General features: G+C 41.6%; 2 protein-coding genes and 1 long non-coding RNA gene across 5 annotated transcripts in view; 1 reads left to right on the plus strand and 2 right to left on the minus strand.

Annotated features, from left to right (window-relative positions):
* Positions 1-4,273: 4,273 nt before the first annotated feature.
* LOC129048485 (serine/arginine repetitive matrix protein 1-like) lies at positions 4,274-5,014 on the minus strand. Its single transcript, XM_054523481.2, has 2 exons — positions 5,006-5,014; positions 4,274-4,894 (listed from the first exon to the last, which is right to left on the minus strand). Exons 1-2 carry the CDS (start codon positions 5,012-5,014, stop codon positions 4,274-4,276), a joined length of 630 nt encoding a protein of 209 aa, XP_054379456.1.
* Positions 4,480-8,870, plus strand: ZNF22 (zinc finger protein 22). 2 transcript variants are annotated; one of them, NM_001133405.1, is given in 2 exon segments: positions 4,480-4,542; positions 6,827-8,870. In NM_001133405.1, a coding segment is annotated over 1 exon segment (675 nt). In that variant the 5' UTR covers positions 4,480-4,542; positions 6,827-6,915; the 3' UTR covers positions 7,591-8,870.
* Positions 8,871-10,105: 1,235 nt separating this feature from the next.
* The window catches only part of LOC112135133 (uncharacterized), a 61,676-nt gene continuing 50,566 nt past the window's right edge, over positions 10,106-21,215 (minus strand). The window contains exons 5-6 of one of the 2 annotated variants that reach the window (XR_010141511.1): positions 13,458-13,661; positions 10,106-12,269 (exon numbers count right to left, since the gene is read on the minus strand). This is a non-coding gene — a long non-coding RNA (uncharacterized LOC112135133). The remainder of the gene's footprint in view (positions 12,270-13,457; positions 13,662-21,215) is intronic. The other variant, XR_010141510.1, reaches the window with a different exon arrangement.

Consider the following 21,215-nt stretch of genomic DNA (forward strand, 5'->3'; position numbering starts at 1 on the left):
ATTTAGGCCCTGAGAGCTGTGATTGTTTGGGATCAGGCTAGCTGCTCACGTGCCCTGCCTGAGACTCACGTTGTGCAGGGTAGGGCCCTGTGCCCTCCTGGTCAACTTTTAACAGAGATGTTTTCTCAGACCTAGGAATGGGAACTCCCAGGGTTTTCTTTCCCAGACAGTCCAAAGGAAACAGAAAGCCAAGTCTCAGGTTTGGTGGAAAGAACCATTGTTCAGGATCCCTGGGCTGAGAGTTCTTGGTGGGAGACGGACCACTGTTGTTACTGCACATGAGCCACACCTATAACTGCCTTTCTGGCACTTGGGTTGGGGATCCATGTTGCCAAACACAGACCCAAGGCAGCAGTGCTCCCTGCTGAGACAGCGTGCGTGTGTGTGTGCGTGCGTGCGTGCGTGCGTGCAAGCCAGTGGGGTGCAGGGGACAAAGACACAGGAAAATGAAACTGTCTTGCCAGGATTTTTCTCACCCCAGAAGACTCTTCTTCCTAGAATGAACCCTTCAAATACCACTGGGCTCAGGGGCACACTGGTCCCTGCTGGGTAGTTTCCCAGAGACGCCCCAGCCACTAAGGGATCTGGCCTCTTTTGGGCCAGAATCCCCAGAAATATGTGCAGAAAGATGCCCAGACTGTGTCCACCCCCTGCCTCCCACGCCCTTGTTCCCTTTCTCTATTGTGTTTTGTAAATATCATGCGTGACCATTTTCAATAATTTAATTTGCATAAAAATTGCCTAGAGTCCCATTTGGGAGATAGACTGTTATAGAGAGGTTAATAGGCTCTGGAGCCAGACTTTCTGATTTCAAAGTCTGGCTTTGCCACTTACAAATGTGCATGACCTTGGGCAAGTTTCTTGCCTCAGTTTTCTCATCTGTGAAATGGGGATTCTGTGTGGAAGAAAACAAACTCAAAGTGCTTTCTACTATTCTCTCACTCAGCAGCAATAATCACAAAAGACTTCTGTGACCAAATGGGGTGAGGGATTCTCCCCACACACCAACCAAGCAATCATTTCTGCAGGGACACCAGCTGGGTGTCCTCTAATTCAGTTTTGACACTATCTACTTGGAGATGGCATCACCTCCCATAGGTTGAGGGCTCAGTCCCATAAGATGGTCTCCACCCTTCCCATTAGTTACAAGCCCTGGCCTCTGGAACTTGTGAACAACCCACTTCAAGTTGGGATTCTCGTGACCCCCTCCCTTGGGTTAATTTGCAAGAGCGGTTCACAGAACTCAGCGAAACACATTTCCTGGTTTATTACAAATAATATTCCAAAGGATATAGAAAAAGAAATGCATATAGTGAGGCATGAAGGAAAGGGTGCGGAGCTTCCATGCTCCTTCCCCTTTGCGCCCCCCGACCCCAGGTGCCACCCTCCAGTAACATCCATGTGTTCAGGTATCCAGAAGCTCTCTGAACCCAGTCCTTTGGGAGCTTTTTATGGAGACTTTGTAACACTGGCATGATTAATCCATCAGCCACTGGTGATCCACTTCACCTTCAGTTGCCCTCCTCCCCAGATGTTGATAGGCTGGAGCTGAAATTGCCATCCTTCTAATCCTGCCGTGGTCTTTCCAGTGACCAGCCCCATCCTGAAGCTACCCAGGGGCTACCAGGCATCAGTCAACTCATTAGCATATAAAAAGACGTCACTTTGGAGATTCTAAGGATTTTAGAAGTTGTATGTCAGGAAACGGGGAGAAGATCAACTGTGTATTTCACAGTATCACAGGATAATAACAATTCCTATCTCTTACGGTTGGTGGGAGGTACATTAGTCAACTTTAATGCAGTAATACCACCAAGAATCTCAGTGTTATAAGAGCATTTGTTTCTCTAACATTACGTGGGACTGTTGTAGTTACATGTGAGCTTCTGTGGCTCTGCTCCATGTGTCTTATCATCCTGGGTCCTAGACTAAAGGGGCAGCCCCTACTTGGGACATGCTATTCTCAAGGCAGAGGGAAAGAGCAGAGTCCTGGCAGAAACACAATGACTCGAAGCTTCTTCTGGGATGTGGTGTACCCCTTGCATCCAGTCACATGCAGTCAGCCAATTCAAATCAGTGGTCAAGTCAACATCAGTGGGACAGGCATGTGGTTCACCAGGAGGCACCAGAGTCACACCACAAAGTGCAGGGACCAAAACCAGAGAAGGTGGAGCAAACCCTCAGGAACAATCATGCCTCAGGAATCTCACGTGAGATCCTCAAATGCTGCAAACAGTGCCCGGCACACAATAAGCACTCAATAAGTGTTAACTATTATTATACTAACAGCTAAGCTGAAGGCATAAAACCCTACCTGCTTTCTCTCCTTGTCTTTTTTCCCATTCTCCTTTACCCTCCTCTCCCTCATCTCTTTTTCTGGCTCTCCCTCCTCTCCATCCTTACTGCCTAGGACTCTGTCCACACTTAGGGACACACACTCCTTTATTTCCTGACTTTCGTCTCTCTCTTTTTAAAAAATCCATCCTCGTTTACCCAATGTTTTAGTTGACATACCTCTGGGCCTTCTATGGCTGGCCCAGTTGTTTTCAGGTATAGGAAAAAGGGATAATCCATCTTTATGTAGACATTAAAGGAGGTAGTTTTAATTAGTAACTACCTTACTAACAAAATGGTTTTTTAAAATTATCTTTTTATTTTAGTGTACATAGAGCAGACAGTCCCAACGGGTCATGTTTGCTCCTGACACTTTTCCTAAACCATTTCTAGATCTCTGGCCATTGCCCTTTACCCCAAACTCTCCAACCACCAGCATCAACCAACTTATAACAATTTAATAATAAAAGTATCAACAATGACTCTCATTTCTTCTGTGTTATACATTGTGCTAAGTGCCTTACATTACCTCATTTAATCACTGCAATAGTCCAGATACTCTCTAGATTGCGAGTGGAGCTTCTTTGTCCAGACCTCATTCAGCTTTGTGCTCATTCAGCTTTGTGCTTTGCCATATGCAGAGACATCTCCCTACAGAGCAGAAAGCCCCAACTTAAGAGAATGAACCTATGACTTAGTTTAGCCTCCACCAACAACCCACTGTATCACTTCAGGCAGGTCGGCCTCTCTTGCTTCAGTTTACTGATTTTCAAGACAGATATGATAATCTGTGCTTCATGAGACTATGGTGAAGATGAATAACCAGAAGACAAGATGTAAAAGTACTTTGTAAACAATAAGGCATCTTATAAATTCATTCATTCAACAGCTATTTACTGAGTGCCTGTTCCCTGCTGAGCACTGTTTTCAGCACTGCAGACACAATAAAGAACTAAAGAGACAGATCATGAGAGGCATCGAGTGCCACTGCGAGGTCCTTGACTTTGCTCTAATAAGTTGGGAAGCCTTTGAAGGTTTTGAACAAATGAATGACATGATCTGACTTAGGTTTAAGAGGATTACTCTGGGGCCATGAATAGACTGTAGGGCAACCAGTCTGGAAGTCAATATAATAATACAGAAGGTGGATGAAGGTGGCTTGGTGGTTATAGCAGTCGAAGTGTTGAAAGTGGCTTGATAATGAATATATTTTAACGATGAAGCCAACAGAATTTGTGGATAAGTCACAGGTGAGTTTTGGATGAAAAAAAGAAGAGACAACAGTGACATCAAGGTTTTTGGCTTGAGCAACTGGAAAGATGATGGGATCTTCATCCATCCCTGGGAAGAAGACTGTTGCAAGAACAGGTTAGGTAGATATCAGGAATTCATTTTAGGGGTATGTTAGGTTTGGGATGTCCATTACACATGCAAATGCAGCTCTTGAGTAATCAGTTCGATATACAAGTCTAAAGTTCAATAACATTTACGTCCCACGGTCAGACTGGAGTTATCAATGCGGGAGTCTTCAGCTGCAGCAATAGCATTGGAAGCCAAGAGGCGGAGGAGTTCCCCAGGGAGTGGGGGAACACGAAGGTCAGCTGGTCAGATGACTGAGCACGGCCAGGATGGCTGAGGAGGAGCCTGGAAGGAATAAGAACAAAGAGAGATCATTACTAATGAGCAACAAAAAGAGTGTGTTGAAATCAGACTTTGGAGCCACAAAGAACCACTCCAATTCTGGGTCGTCCGCTTACACACCGTGAACAGAGCAAATTTCTTCTCCGAGCCTTGGTTCCTTTCCTGTAAATGGAGTATAACCACTCCCATCTTGCAGGAGCTTTTTGGTGATAATTAAATAAGGTGACTTCGTGAAAAGTACCAGGGTCTCAAAAATCTCAATATTTGTAGAAAGTATGCAGTTTCTAGGTTGGAGAGGCTAGTTTGATTTCAAAAGCCTCGACCACACACAGGGGCGGTTACAGCTCTTGAGGTCCCGGGGGTCACAGGACGCCTTCCGAGTTGGGGGGAGGAGAAAACAAAACCACAGGAAGAAACGAACAACGCTTTCGGGTGGGCCCGGGACCATAGAGGGTCGCTCCGCCACGTTCCTAGAGCGACCGCGGCGGCGCCAGAGCGCGGCGAGGCCCTCACTTCCGGCGGCGCGGGAGGCGCCCAGCGAGCCAGGGTGGTGGCTGGTCCTTCGCGGTGAGTGGGTTTGGGGCACTTGGGGCGCTCGGTGCCCGCGTCGGATACTCGGGTCCGCTCGGGAGCGCGCTGGCCGCAACGAAGGCGGGGCGGGCCCGGGCGATGGCGTGGCTGGCGTCTCCCGTCTTCGGGCAGGGCCTGGCCGCCGGGCGGGGGCGGAAGGGCCACGCGGGCCAGGGTGGGGCCGCGGGCTGCGCCGCCGGCGGGCCGGGTCAATGAGGAGCGGCCGGCGGAGTGCTGGGAACAGGGGAGGCTTGGACTGGGGGCCCCGGCGAGGCGCGGCCCGCGGCGGGTGGAACTGGGCGGGTGAGCAGCAGCCCCGGCCCCTTCCGTCGCTCGGAGCGTTCGAGGACTAGATATATGGAACAAATGCTTAGGCAGCACAGGGCTGCTCTGAGCGGTTTTCAGATTCAGACTCATTGCAACTTCTAACATCTTGATGGTGTTGCCACTTTATCATTACCCTCCCCATTTTACGAGGAAACTGAGGCTGGGTTCCAGTTAGCTGGGTGTGCAGGAACAGCAGCTTCTGTCACTCGGGTTTAACTTCGTGCTTTCCCTGCTGGGGAGCTATGCAAAGCACGGGTCGCTGCGCTGGACTGAGCAATGGAAGATGTGGCTGCCACTAAGAGTACAGGCTCTGGAGTCAAACTGCTAGGGTCTGGGAACCCGGCCAGTGCCTTCTAGCATTGTGCCCTCGTTTCCTTAACTTAAAACGGAAATAACTGCATAAAGGTGTCAGGAGAATTAAAGAGCTAGCACAGAATCAAGTTACACAGTGTCTGGCACATACTAGTATGATTGCCTCATCCGTAGGTGGATTTGACAGTCTGAGTTTCTGACTAGATCTGACTTCCATTGTATTAAATGCATGTGCTTTTATGTATAATGACCATTATAGTTATTAAAAAGAAAAACAACTCAGCATCACCAACACCATGTACCTAACACAATGTCTCTGTGTGGTAGATGTTCTGTAAATATTTGCTTAAGTTAAGGAGTGGGTAGTCCTAACTGTAATCTTGTGTTATGTGCAGCTTGCTCTTATGCTGACCATAATTACAGCTGATGTAATTATTAAATATCCAGATAAAGTCCTGGGCCTAAAGTCTCAATTATACAATAAGATGAAAGGAAGGCAAGAAAAATTATGTTTTTGTTTTCATTTATTTGCTTTATATGTTTGTATGCATAGAAACCCAGAGTAATTGTTTCTATTTTAAATTCCACATACTGACACAAGATAATGAAAAATAGTTCCAATAATTTTATTGCTTTTGAAGTTCTAGATTTTCCGACATTGCCACCTATGTGGGGTTTGTGGGGGTTTTTGTTGGTTTGTTTTGGCTGTTATTTTAAATAGCCACAAGTCAGCCTTATAAATAAATAAAATTATTTGAAATTTTGAATTTTGCAGCATTTGGGTATTCTAAAAATTCCATCCTAGTTTTACCTGTAAACTCATTTTCTCCCCCATCTCCTTTTCTTGTGTCCTACCTACTCAGTTTCATTCCACTTTCTGGTAAAAGTTCTTTTGCAGTTTTTCTGTCTCTGAAAACAATACTTTCATTTTGGGTTTTCAACAAATTGCTTTCTTGGATCATTAGGATCTATAAAAACCAATAATAAAGCGTGTCTTCATAGACTAAGTAAACCTACCACTCCCTGTAGAGAAGTTTCAATTTTCAAAACACTTTATGCTACAGAATTAGAACTAAGCTGTCATCTAGAGCTATGGAAATCGAATGCTAAATACAGATAAACAGGAATATATCATAAAGTAGTGTAATTTGTCATTTCTTATTCATTTGGATACCGTAGGAAGTTACTAGTGAGTAGAAGTTTAACACGGAACTAAATATTAAAACATAGTAATGTTCTATTACACAAATTTTGATAGTCTTTTGGAGTTACTCCATTCCCATTAAGATTTACCTTATCTCCACTTTTTAGTTCTTCAAAATTATGTACTCATTTGGTAATGCTTGGAAGATTTATATTTCACCTGATCACTTTTTTTTGTCCTGTCCCAATAGACAGAAACTCCAGTGGTAAACTCAATCAAAATTTGGTGATATTTGTTAAGCTTAAACTCTAGAATTGTTAGAATTACTTTGCAAGTATTTCCCCCAAATTTCCCCCCATATTATCTGTTTGCATTTATACTTTTTAAATTTAAACATGAATGCAATTTTGATGGGTTGAAGAGATATTAAAACTGGTTAACAGATATCTATAATTTTTTTTCTGATCATCTCTAATTTTTTTTTCCTTCTACACACAGAAAATTCTGAGCTGTGCACCTCTAGGAAATGAAACACTAGTTCAGAAGAAGCCTGTAAACTCTCTTACAAATACATTTGGTTATTCACCATGAGGTTAGCCAAGCCTAAAGCGGGTATTTCTCGGAGCTCAAGCCAAGGAAAGGCCTATGAGAACAAGCGCAAAACAGGCCGGCAGCGGCAGAAGTGGGGCATGACTATTCGATTTGACTCAAGCTTCAGTAGACTCAGAAGAAGCTTGGATGACAAACCCTATAAATGTACTGAATGTGAAAAGAGTTTCAGTCAGAGTTCAACTCTTTTTCAACACCAGAAGATCCATACTGGAAAGAAATCCCATAAATGTGCTGATTGTGGGAAAAGTTTCTTTCAGAGTTCTAATCTCATTCAGCATCGACGGATCCATACTGGGGAAAAGCCCTACAAATGTGATGAGTGTGGAGAAAGCTTTAAACAGAGCTCAAATCTCATTCAGCACCAGAGAATTCATACTGGAGAAAAACCCTATCAGTGTGATGAGTGTGGCCGGTGTTTCAGCCAGAGCTCCCACCTTATTCAACATCAGAGAACCCACACTGGGGAGAAACCCTACCAGTGCAGTGAATGTGGCAAATGTTTCAGTCAGAGCTCTCATCTGAGGCAGCACATGAAGGTGCATAAAGAAGAGAAGCCTCGTAAAACCCGGGGCAAAAATATCAGGGTGAAGACTCACTTACCCTCTTGGAAAGCTGGTACAGGAAGGAAGTCTGTGGCTGGTCTCCGTTAAGTATAGAGCTTTTTGACAGCTTTTTGAGACCTCTTAAGAAAAAATAAGTAAAAAATGAATCTTTTTTAGAAATAGAGATGCTTTATAGTAGATCACTTAAATACTGGATCTTTTGCTAGTGTGAAAACATTGGGAATTTAATGACATTGAGCTGAAAGAAATTACATGAGTCCAGCTACCCTCATTTTTTTTTATGTGACATGGAGCACAAAGAACTGAAAATATGTTTTGAGGGAGCATGACATCCTTGACCTCGTTTGAAATTAACTTCCATTTTCAAAAACCATCATGTTTTGCAGATAAATTTTGAGAAAAACCATCATGTTTTGAGGATACATTTGTGAAAGTGCAGGCATGCCAATGACTACTCAGTTTTAGGACTTTCTGTGGAAGGAAAAATTAAAAGGGAGAAGAAATTAATTCCACTACTTTTGAAGTTCTGCAACAGATGAGATTTTGTTTGTAAAGTTTTATAGTATATTAACCATTGATTTATGACTCTAGATTCAACATATTAAAATGTATTCAAGCTCACAGATTTTTAATCAGTAAGGCCTATCTATATTAGTTGTCTTTTATTTCTTCTCCTTGTGGACAGTTGTTACTGAAAGGAGTAAGGATTTCCCTGTTTTTGTTTTGTTTGTTTTGTTTTTTTTAACCAAATTCTTAGAGATACTATAGAATCCAAATGAGAACTGAATTGGACCTCAAGTCTTCTATTCCTACTAATAGAGTTCTTTGTGATGGTAATTGCTGTGTCATTTGTTTTCCACAAGTTGGGATGGATTCATGTCAATCCATCCCCATGCCCTTGACCTCTTCTGGCATTCTCTTGTGCTCTGACAAACTGAGCCAGCCTTTTAGATCTACATGAATAAACAAACTATTTTACCAAGAAAAATCTCAGCTTGCTTACTGCTTAATTAAAAACCTACAATTTACACACCTCCCTGCCTTCAAGACTGTGAGCTTTGGATAGCCCTGCTTAAATGTTTGTCAACAACAAGAGTCATGTAATGTGTCATTGCATTGTAGCTCCTTTGAAATTTAACTCTTTCTGTGTTACATGAATTGTTTTAAGGAGTCTGGCAAACATGTTTCTTCACTTCCATCAGAATGGTGCCAAGTGTCAGACTCTAATGAGCCCTCAGCTCAGGTTTTAATTTCTATTGAATGCTAACATTCTTCTGATTTTTCGGTATCTTTTATAATCATATCGGTTTCTGCTGTATTAATGACAATTATTCATGAAAATAAAAAATGAAATATTTTGTATACTACTACCTTCTGTTTATTTTTCTCCTGGGGAATTGTTTTAATTATTTAGACAATAGATCTAAAGTCACAGCTTTTGGATGGATCACTTGTTTTGCCTGTTTTTGATTTCCTCAAACTTGAACTTTGCCTTCCTCCTGGCCTTGCATTTGAGTGCAGGGCCATAGAAGTTGGCCTTGTTATGGCCTTGTTGACAAGTGTCATTCAACAAGATATTCACAAGGTGTTTTGTAAACATGAGGTGATCACAGTTTTTTACAAAAGAAATGATCTTTGGCCGCCGTATTATATCCAAGTCACTCCTTGGCAGGATTGTGGCTATGGGGCCCTTTTGAGGATCTATCGATGCTATTCACATTAGTTTTGTGTATGCAATAGCTTCTGGCTAGGACCAACACTTCTTTCTTACCTTTCAGGAATTTGCCCATTTTGACAGCAAACAGGGCTGTGCACATAGTGATACTCAAAATAATTTAACGAGCAGTATGCCCTTCAGGACAGCAGAGAAATTGTCACAGACTAAGGTCTCCTGTGCGCTTTGAGCATGGGAATGCATTACTCTCTTCCTCTACTGTGTTGGGGAACATGGAGAGGAGCACAGGTGAGGGATGTTTTTGGTTAATACAGCTCTGGACCAGTGGGAGATAGATGGAGCCAGACTTGATCTAGAGATGTCCCAGAGTTTTTAAGAGTGTAGTGACCATGGGATTTGGGGTTGTCTTCCTTGGGTAGAAGGTATGTTGTGTGTGGAAGGAGGAAAGATACTTGGTGAGTAAATACCCAAATACTCACCCCACGTTTCCTGGCACCCTTACAGTGCTGTGAGAAACAACACTAGGTCTGGCCATTTGAGTTAGTGATGTTTTTAAAAGCTGTTGCGTGATTCTCTGTGCTCCTATTTCCCAGGCCAAAGTGGAGCTGACATTTAGGTAGTTCCTGAGTCTCTTGCCAACCTGCTTTGGGTATCCCATGAGTGAGAAATAAACTGTTGAGATAGGCCACAGATTTCAGTGTAGATTTGGTACCTGTCCTGATTGATGGCACCCATCCTGCTGTTTTTGTGCATCTCTGGACCCAATCATCAGTCTTAAAGTTCTATCCTTTTAGTGGCCTGATGAGAAAAGACAGCTTTTTGAGGTTCATAGTTGAGAAACACTGCCTCGCCTCCCCCACATTCTCTTTCTGTTTCTAGCTGATACTCTGTAATACTTCCATACTTCCTTTTTTTTTTTTTTTTTTTTTTTTGGCCTGGGACCCTTCTCTGTTCCTTACTGAGACTTAAAGGCAGCATTAAAGCTTGTTTGTGTGTTTTATTTGTATCCCATGACTCTGTGGACTGGGTTGAAAGTCCCCACACACAGAGTTGCCAGAATGTCCTGTGATATCAGCCCTGGAAGTTGAAAATCTGTCCTGAGACTGATATGCTGTCTTCAAACGTGGGAGAAAGGGATGACTGTCCCTCCACCATGCAGAGTGTGAGTGTGACAGGACCCATGAGAGGATGCTGAGTGGGTGCCAGGAGGACTCACTTCCAAGAGCAAGAGCCTCCGGTCCCTGTTGCACATTGATTTCAAACAGACCAACCAGCTTGGACAATTGAACTTCCCAATTGCAGTCATGATGAACTGAAGACCAGAGGACCTTCCTCTAATTTCCTGGTCCACATGAAGCGCTAGATTGTAATGTAACCCTAGATATGTTGAGGGGACTCCAAAGTAGGATTTCTCACCACACTGGTAAAATAGGGGGACTGCCTATTTTAGTCTCATTTAGGGATAGGCATAACGGCTGTTTCCTAAGTTCAGAGTTCTGTAGTAAACTGATAACCAAGAGATTCTTTTCTGTCATTTTTCAAATAAAGCATTGTGACATCTGGTAAAAGAATTACTTTTTTCTTGTTTTATTGTTCAGAAGAAGTGCAAAATAATCCAGAACAGTTTGAAATGGATAAATTTTACTGCTGAGTGATGGAAAGAGACAAAAATGACAGAAATATAATTCATAGCTGCATTCCTTGCAGTAAAGCCAAGCACAAATAGCTCTATTGCTTAGAATCATTGCATTTAAATATAGCAAGATCAAATCTTTCATAGTCTTTTTATGGATGATAATTTTTTTCCTTTGATCCACATGGTTGGTAATGTATCAGAATAGATTCAGCAATTTAGTCCTACTAAGTAATGGCATTTTATAATTCTGGTGTTATAATATCTGACAGTATTTTATTTAGAACGTTTACATCAATATACATCAACTGACGTAAGTTTCTTTGTATGTTATCTTTGTCATAAATGTCGATTACATTGTAGAGCATTTCAGGAACTGTGCCAAGTTCATAACACCAGGTTACTAATGTGTTATGCTACCTCCCAATTTGTCAAGAGACAACTCAGGCACAGATTTTTTGAATTCAGGAATTCAGGATGGGTATGCCAATTTAAATGAAGCTTCTGAGATGAATAACCTTAAATCCCAGAGAGACCCTGGTTATATCTCTGTGTTCAGGGCAATCTAAATGGGTCCCGTAGGATACAAGAAGCCTCTCTATTCAGGGGATTAAAAAGCTAAACATCAGAATTTAGGCAGGTGAGTCAAAGAGGGGACAATATGATGATTCAGGGGCAAACAGTCATGAAGAGAAGTTTCAGGTTCAGTGAGAAAACTGAGGCCATGCTGTGTATTCCACATAGTTTAATATAGCTAGTTAGACTTTCTGTTATGTCCATGTTTCTTCTTTGCCTGATAAGTTCACCAATTCAGTTTAACCCAGCACCTATATTCCATTTTCTCTATTAGAATAATTGGTCTGGTTTCTCTTTTTCTGGCTAGACTTTGGCTGAAAGGACAATAATAAGAGAAATAAAACTACAAGGAGCTACTATTTCTTATGTATCAAAAGTGATCAAAAGTGTAAAACCTACCCTGTTGGTAAGGCTGTGGAGAGCCAGCCAAACTCAGGCACTGATGGTGGTATACAAAATGTTACAACCCATACTGAGGAGGGATTTGGCAATATCTAGCAGAAGTATATATGCATTTATTCTCTGATCCAGAAATTATATTTCCAGAGATTGTTTCCAAAGATACAGTACCAACAATATGAAACAACGTATACACATGGCTGCACATTTTTATAGAAAAGACTCATTTCCCACTAAGGCATCTGGCTCCAATGTAGTGTCATGTATTTGTTCGATAATAGGCTTTTCATGATGCTCTCATGACCTTTGCTTGTGCTGTAGTTGTACCATATGTCATTTTCAGAGGTCAGCTTGCCTCACTCTGTGCAGGACCCAGAGTGTAGTTTAGTAAGTGCTCTTGAGGAGATTACGTGTCATGGCTGATGCAAACCAGCAAATTAAATTCCCAGGCTCAGTTGGAAATACTTCAGTCCAGTGAGCGCGCTGCATAAGTAGAGGAAATAGCCACATCAAGACTTCATTGTTAGAAGACATTTTCTATTTGACGTTACACAAAACTGTCACTAGATGGCAGCAAAGGAGAGATCACGGAAAACAGCCTGTCCTGTAGTTTCTCCACATTCAACTTGCACAGATTGAGTGTCCCTTATCTGAAACGCTGCAGACCGGAAGTGTGTCAGAATTCAGATTTTTTATTATTATTTGGGAATATTTGTATATACATGATGAGATATCTTGGGGATGGGACTCAAGTCTAAACATGAAGTTCATGTGTTTATTGTATCCCTTGTATACATAGCCTGAAGGTAATATTTTTAATAATTCTGCACATGAAACAAAGTTTTGACTGTGACCTATCACATGAGGTCAGGTGAGGAATTTTCCACTTGTGGCGTCACACTGACATTCAAAAAGTTTCAAATACTAGATTTTCATATTAGGGATGCTCAACCTGTGTTTTCCTTTGAAAATACCATGCTCAAAATGTAGAGACTACTCTTTACAATCAATTAGGGTTCAGTTAAATGTCTGAAAATACAAGCATAATTTTAAAAGTTGAGGACATTTTAGTCAAATTACTTGAATGCCATTTCTATTTCCACTGTAACTTAGATGTTAAATAACTTACAAGACACAGGAGGATAGGCAAGTCCCTTTCTTATCCTGGTAGAAAAAGAAATTATCCAAAGTGTTTGCTAAATAAATAATAGCTGTTTTCTCAGTTTCTCTCTTTTGCTCTTTTCTACAGCCAGCTCCATGAAAGATTTGTCTACATTTATCTTCCCTGTTTCCTTACCTGGCAGTCTCCCCTTAGTCTATTTCCATCAAGTTTTAATCCATCACTCTGCTTAAAAGCACTCTCTCCAAGGAGTCTCCACGAAAATCTGTGCAGAACAGGTGCCCAGACTTTGAGAGGATGGCTAGAATGCAAGGCCAGACCCTTTGGGAATGAAATGCAGCTGTAGAGACTGATGCAGGAGCTGCAGAGTTGGGAGAACAGCTTACTTTTCATAGATAAGCTGTTTGAACTTCTTATCATGTGCAGACATTCTATTTACAGTTGAAATGTAAATTAAAAGTAAATTACATTCCAGTAGCAAAACAGAGATTGGGAACAGCCTAGGGAAACAGGAAAGGGGGTCCCAGAATAACACTTAGGTCCTTTCTCACCTTTGCCTGGTAGATGAGAAGTCACCACTGAGAAGTCAGTTGTGAACACTGAATTTCATAAAGTGACCATCTCATCTAGTACTTATTCTAATCTTCCTGGTGCTTTTCTTCTCCCCTCTTCCAAAAGGCTGAGCACCACAGAGCCTACGCATGTGAACCTCTTCATGGTCAGCAGTTGAGTGCGTCTCTGGTGGGATGTAGAATCTGAAAGCAGTGTGATGTAAGAGAATAATCTCTAAATTGGAGTCATTATTTCAGTTTTAGATCCAGTTCTGCTATGGAAAATCTATGTGCCTTTAGGCAAGTCATTTTTTCTTTCTGGTCTTAATACCAGATGAAGCCAAAGTTGGCAATTAAACTTGTTTCAGTTATGATCCTATGGCTTCAAGGTGCTGAAACCAACATTCATTAACTAAAGCAAAATAAAGAGAAGTAAAGAAAGATGACTGAAGAAAGAGTTGAACCACCGGGACTTAGGAAGGGTAGCCAGGGCAGCCCCAGGTATCTCGAGGTTATGAATGGGCCTTCAGGGGACTACCATTAGAAGTTCTCAGCTCTAGCTACAACCTGCCCATAGCTGTAATGACAGAGCTCCTTCCTGTCTTTAATGTGTGTGTTTTGTAGGGGGAGGAGTAATGTTATTTCTAATGATAAGAAAGAAAGTAGAAAAGCAAGGAAAGAAAGGAGGGAGGAAGAAGAGAAAAGAGAAAACAGAAAAGAGATAGAACTTATATTCTTGAAACTTATTAGCTCTGGAGGCAATTTCTAAATTTACAAATTAGTATTCTAACAATATTTTAAGCAATTGCAGCATTGCAATGAACATATAACTTTCACATATGACTACTTTGAAAAAACAATAATTTGTCAAATATGTAAGTCTTGGTAGTATGTTTTGTTATGTAAGTCTTGGTAGTATGTTTTATATCCATTCTTGCAACAAATACTAATACATTTTTATATTATTGAGTCAGGTCGTCTAAGGACTTCCAGTAAGTGAATCCTATCGACTTAGAAGCAATAAAACACAAAATTATAGGCATACCTCAGAGATACTGCAAATTTGGTTCCGGACTACAGCAAAAAAGTGAAAATCTCAATAAAGTGAGTCAGACAAATTGTTTTATTTCCCAGTGCATATAAAAGTTACGTTTACACTATACTGTAGTCAAGTGTGCAAAGGGCAAGATGTCTAAAAAACAATGTGTATACTTTAATTAAAATTACTTTATGGCTAAAAAAATGCTGAAGATGATCTGAGCCTTCACAGACTCAATCTTTTTTTTTTTTTTGAGAGGGAGTCTCGCTGTTGCCCAGGCTGGAGTGCGGTGGCGCGATCTGGGCTCACTGCAGGCTCCGTCCCCCGGGGTTCACGCTATTCTCCTGCCTCAGCCTCCCGAGTAGCTGGGACTACAGGCGCCCGCCACCTCGCCCGGCTAATTTTTTGTATTTTTAGTAGAGACAGGGTTTCACCGTGTTAGCCAGGATGGTCTCGATCTCCTGACCTCGTGATCCGCCCACCTCAGCCTCCCAAAGTGCTGGGATTACAGGCGTGAGCCACCGCGCCCGGCCCTCAATCTTTTTGTTAAAGGACGGTTGCCTTGATGTCGATGGCTACTGACTGATCAGGATAGTGATTGCTTAAGGTTGGGGTGGCTATGGCAAATTCTTAGTGAAGTTTGCCACATGAATTGACTCTTTCATGAAAGATTTCTCTGTAGCATACGGTGCTGTTTGATAGCATTTTACCCGCAATATAACTGTTTTCAAAATTGGAGTCAGTCTTCTCAAACCTTGATGCTGCTTTACCGACTAAGTTTATGGAATATTCTAAATCCTTTGTGGTAATTTCAACAATGTTCACAGCATCTTCACTAGGAGATTTCATCTCAAGAAACCACTTTCTTTGCTCATCTATAAAACACAGCTCCTCATGCATTCAAGTCTTACCATGAGATTGCAGCAATTTAGTCACATGTTCAGGCTCCACTTCTCATTCTAGTTCTCTCACAATTTCCACCACATCTGCAGTGCCATCCTCCACTGAAATCTTGAACCTCTCAAAGTCACCCATGAGGATAGGAATCAACTTCTTCCAAAGTTGATATTTTGATCTTCTCTCATGAATAATAAATGTTTTTAATGGCATCTAGAATGGCAAATACCTTCCAGAAGGTTTTCACTTTATATTGCCCTGATCTGTCAGAGGAATCAATATGGAAACTACAGACAAAATATATTTCTTAAATAATAAGACTAGCAAGTCAAAATTACTCCTTGATCCATGAGCTACAGAGTGGATGTTGTATTAGCCGCTGTGAAAACAACATTAATCTCCTTGTACATCTCCATTAGAGCTTTTGGGTGACCAGGTACATTGTCAATGAATAGTAATATTTTAAAAGGAATCTTTTCTGAGCATTAGGTTTCAACAGTTGGCTTAAAATATTGAGTAAACCATACTTTAAAAAGATGAACTGTCATCCAGATTTTGTTCAATTTACAGAACAGAGTCAGTAGAATTAGTATAATTCATAACAGCTTTGGGATTTTCAGAGTGGTAAATGAGCACTGGCTTTAACTTAAAGTCACCAGCTGCATTAGCCCCTAACAAGAGAGTCAGCCTGTCCTTTGATGCTTTGAAGCCAGGCATTGACTTCTCCTCTCTAGTTATGAAAGTCCTAGCTAGATGGTATCTTCTTCCAATAGAAGACTGTTTCATCTACATTGAAAATCTGTTGTTTAGTGTGGCCACCTTCATCAGTGATCTTAGCTAGATCTTCTGGATAACTTGCTGCATCTTCTTCATCAGCACTTGCTGCTTCACCTTGTACTTTTATGTTATAGAGATGGCCCATTCCTTTAAACTTCATGAACCAACCTCTGCTGGCTTCCAACTTTTCTTCTGCAGCTTCTTCACCTCTCTCAGCCTTCATGGAATTGAAGAGAGTTAGGCCCTTGCTCTGGATTAGGCTTTGGTTTAAGGAATGTTGTGGCTGTTTTGACCTTCTATTCAGACCACTAAAACTTTCTTCATATCAGCCATAAGGTTGTTTCAGTTTCCTGTCATTTATATGTTCACTGAATCCATGAATGATGATTTTTTTAAAAAACATTAATTTCCAGCTGGATGCGGTGGCTCAAGCCTGTAATCCCAGCACTTTGGGAGGCTGAGGCAGGTGGATCACCCAAAATCAGGAATTCGAGACCAGCCTGACCAATATGGTGAAACCCCGTCTCTACTAAAAACACAAAAATTAGCCAGGTGTGGTGGCGGGCACCTGCAGTCCCAGCTACTCAGGAGGCTGAGACAGGAGAATTGCTTGAACCCAGGAGGCGGAGGTTGCAGTGAACTGAGATTGCACCACTGCACTCTAGCCTGGGCAACAAAGTGAGACTCCTTCTCAAAAAAAAAAAAAAAAAGAAAAAGAAAAAAATTAATTTCCTCAAGAACATTTTCTTTGCATTTACAACTTGGCTCACTGTTTGCATAGCTTTTGACATGCCTTCCTCACTAAGCTTAACCATTTATAGCTTTTGATTTAAGATGAGAGACATGCAACTCTTCCTTTCACTTGAACATTTAGAGGCCATTGTAGGATTATTGACTGGCCTAATTTCAGTATTGTTGTGTTTGAGATATTGTGAGAATTACCAAAATGCGAATGAAGTGAGCACGTGCTGTTAGAAAAATGGTGCCAATAGACTTGCTGCATACAGGATTGCCACAAACCTTCCATTTGTAAGCAATGCAATATCTGCAATGTGCAATAAAGGGAGACAGTAAAATGAGGTCTGCCTGCATTTAAATTGCTTTTTACTTCACACTTACTTGAGAAAAGTTCCTCACAGGCAATTTTACCTTTAAAAAAATCTTGATTTAACTCAAGTACTGGTTTTAAACTTTATACTTCGTAGCAGAATTATTAAGCCATATTTTCTAACTTAGCTTTTCAGATTGCATATATCTACTATGACCACATTATTTCGTTCTCTTTCCTGTGCTCCAATAAAAAGTGTGTATTCTTACCTAGATGTGTATAAACTTTTAATTAACATGTAATTAGGAGAAAAAGTTCTCATATTAATATTCTGATATTTATTGACATATATATAAATTTCTTTTAATCCTATTATACTCATCTTTTTAAATATTATTACTGTTTTATTATATAATATTAACTCTCCTCTTTTAAGTACTTTATGAACTCATGAACTTTCACTGGCTTAAGCTCTTCTAATTAAACATAATTATGATTCTGGTCTTTGATTCTCACTAGTAGGAGCCCATCGCCCTGACATCTTGAGAGCATTCCCATTTTCTGTTACTAGTAAGTTCAGACCCATGGTGATTTTTCCTGATCCGTGGAATCAGTTGTCCTCGAAGAGGTGATGGTTCCTTTTCTTGGAAAATAATCTTGGAGATACAAATCTGATTACTGTGCATGGGCATGAGAGGCACAAAGTGGGAACAGTCATGCTTTTTAAGTTTATGTGTTTGCACTGGCTTGTCTTTTCTTTTTCATTTCAAAAAGTTATGTAGCCATGTCCCACTTGACTCCAGGTTTTGTCTATCTCCACAACTTTATACTATGCAGACACCAGGCTGCTACTCAGCTCTGATGTGACTCTGGATGGGTGGCCAGCACTCCACTTTTTGTCTTTAATCAGCAAACTCTGATGGGCTTCATGCCAGTAGTGCCAGTGGGGGACTCATTAGGCCCCAGCTACGGCAAAAAGTGAGCCACAAAACCAAATCATGCCTAAGATGGGGATACATGCAGAATGGAGACATGAACTGGCCCCAGCACAGCACCAAGGATGAGAGAACCTCCTCTGGTTGGGTGGGCCAGGAAGGATTTGCCAGTTCAGCCCGAGATGGTTGGAGGAAGAGAAGCCACGCCAGTGTAGGAACACATGCTCAAAGTCACAATGCATAAAGGAGCACGGAATATTCAGGGGACTGTGCACAGCCCCGTGTGGCTGTTACTTAGAGTGTGTGCTGGGAGTGGAGGAGATGAGGATGAGGAGGTAGAGAGGGCACCAATCATGGAGGGTGTGAATGACCAGCTAAGAAGTGTGACCAAAGTTCTTGAAGTCATTCTGGTATTACCAGAGGGCTTTAAGTAGGGGCAATATAGAGTCAGATTTTTATTTTTATTTTTATTTTATTTTATTTTATTTTATTTTAAATTTGAGATGGAGCCTCACTCTGTCACCCTGACTGGAGTGCAGGGGCACCATCTCAGCTCGATGCAACCTCTGCCTCCCCGGTTCAAGCAACTCTCCTGCCTCAATCTCCCAAGTAACTGGGGTAACAGGTGCCTGCCACCACACCCAGCTCATTTTGTATTTTTAGTAGAGATGGGGTTTCGCCCTGTGGGCCAGGCTGGTCTCAAACTCCAGACCTCAAGTGATCCACCCGCCTTGGGCCTCCCAAAGTGCTGGGATTACAGACCTGAGCCACTGCGCCCAGCCAGATTTGCATTTTTAATGGATCTTTCTGGCAGCCATGTAGAAGAATGTCTCAAGTATATACACTATTGCATGTTACACAGATTCTTTTCAGTTTCCTTGTCTCCATTTTCTGATGCTGAGGGTATGTTATTCCAAATAATACCACTTGACAATCATATATTCTTTTATTTCCTTTCTGAAATTCAAGGGAAATTGACTGGCTTAGGCCTTTCCTTTCTGGAGCTGGCCTTTTAAACCTCCAGAGCTCCAAAACCAAGGCAAAGTTTATGTAGTGGATTGAAGGACTTACTTATCTTCTATCAACATTTATTATTTTGATAATTAATTAATGCCTCACATGGTCCTAGAAAAAAATTATAGTAAGTTTCCAAAATGTGCAACAACAACACTCAGAATGGTCATGCTTCATAGTGGTTGCGATGGTTAATTGTACTTGTTGACTTGAATGGGTTAAATAATATGCACGTAGCTGATAAATCATCATTTCTGGATGTGTATGTGGGGAAGAGATTGGCATTTGCATCTGTAGACAGAATAAAGAAGATATGCCCTCACCAATGTAGATGAGCATCATCCAGTCCCTTGAGGGTTGGGATAAAACAAAAAGGCAGAGGAAAGGTGAATTCACTCCCTTCTGGAGCTGGGAAATCCATTTTCTCCTGCCCTTAGGCTCTGATACTGTTGGTTCTTGAGCCTTCATATTTGGAGGCTAACACCAGCAGCCCCCTAGGTTCTCAGACCTTTGGACTCAAATGGAATTATACCACCTGCTTTTCTGGTTCTTGAGCTTGCAAATGGCAGATCGTGGGACTTTTTGGCCTCCATATCATGTAAGCCAATTTCCATGATAATTCTGCTTTTATAGGCTGGGCGTGTTGGCTCACTCTTGAAATCCCAGCACTTTGGGAGGCCAAGGCAGATGAATCACCTGAGGTCAGGAGTTTGAGACCAGCCTGACCAACATGGTGAAACCCCCATCTCTACTAAAAATACAAAAATTAGCCAGGCATGGTGGCGCATGCCTGTAATCCCAGCTTCTAGGGTGGCTGAGGCAGGAGAATTGCTTGAACCCAGGAGACGGAGGTTGCAGCGAGCTGAGATTGAACCACTGCACTCCAGCCTGGGTGACAGAGGGAGACTCTGTCTCAAAAAATAAAATAAAATAAATCTCCTTTTATGTATCTATATATATCTGACTAATTCTGCTTCTCTGGAGAGCCTGACTACTAGAGCAGTCTCTAAAAGAGCTTATTTCAACCGCCCACTGATATCTTCCTGAACACACAGGTGAGAATACAAACCCATGTTCTCACTAAAACCTCAGAATGATAGACAACCTATTAACAAATAAGCCTAGATTAAGGAATACAGTCCAGACTTTGTTACATGGAAGGCTCAGGCTTTGATTGATGAAACAAAGACGACATAAAAAGAGCAGAAAAACACTTAGGTCCTGTATTAGTTTTCTAGCCTTGCTGTAGCAAAGTAACACAAACTGGGTGGCTTCCAATAACAGAAATTTGTCTCCTTACAGTTCTGGGTGCTAGAAGTCTGAAATCAAAGTGTACACTGGGCTATGTACTCCTTGTGGGGTCTGGAGGAGAATAATCTGTTCCATGCCTTTCTCTTAGGTTTTGTTGCTGCTGGCTATCTTTAACATTCTTTGGCTTATAGACACATTGTTCCAATCTCTGCCTCCATCTTCGCAAAGCCTTCTCCGTGGTGTGTCTCAGTGTCTGTGCCTCTTCTGTTCTTATAACAATACCAGTTAGAATGGATTAAGGGCCCACTTATTCCAATAAGACCTCATTTTAACCGTAAGTGCATTTTCAATGGTCCTATTTCCAGATAAGGTCACATTCTAAAATTCAGGAAGGACATGAATATTGGGGAGACACTATCTAACCCAGCACAGGTTCTATCTCTTGGCCTGCTCCTGTGATTCAAGATCAGTGAGAAAACAAGGTACCACCAACTAAGTAGCTTAAAACAACATAGGTCTATTGGTCAAAAGTCCGGATGGGCTCAACAGAGTTTTCTGCTTAGGGTCTCACAAGACCAAAATCAAGGTTTAGGCTGGGCCCTCATCAGGAGGCTCTGGGCAAGAAGGTGCTTCCAGGTCATCTAGGTTGCTGGCAAATACTACAGAGTAGTAAAAAGGAATTATCCTGGCATTAGAAAGGAAGAATATACTTGGCTTGGCTTGGATGCTACCAAAAACAGTGACTAAGCAGGAATATATATATAGGATAATTTATTTGGGACAAAATCTGAGAGAAT

This window comes from Pongo abelii, chromosome 8 (genome assembly GCF_028885655.2).
Source record: "Pongo abelii isolate AG06213 chromosome 8, NHGRI_mPonAbe1-v2.0_pri, whole genome shotgun sequence".
NCBI lineage: Eukaryota > Metazoa > Chordata > Mammalia > Primates > Hominidae > Pongo > Pongo abelii.

Coding starts and splice junctions, on each gene's coding strand:
- ZNF22 (XM_063727147.1), top strand. CDS start 6,916: ATGAGGTTAGCCAAGCCTAAAGCGGGTATTTCTCGGAGCTCAAGCCAA.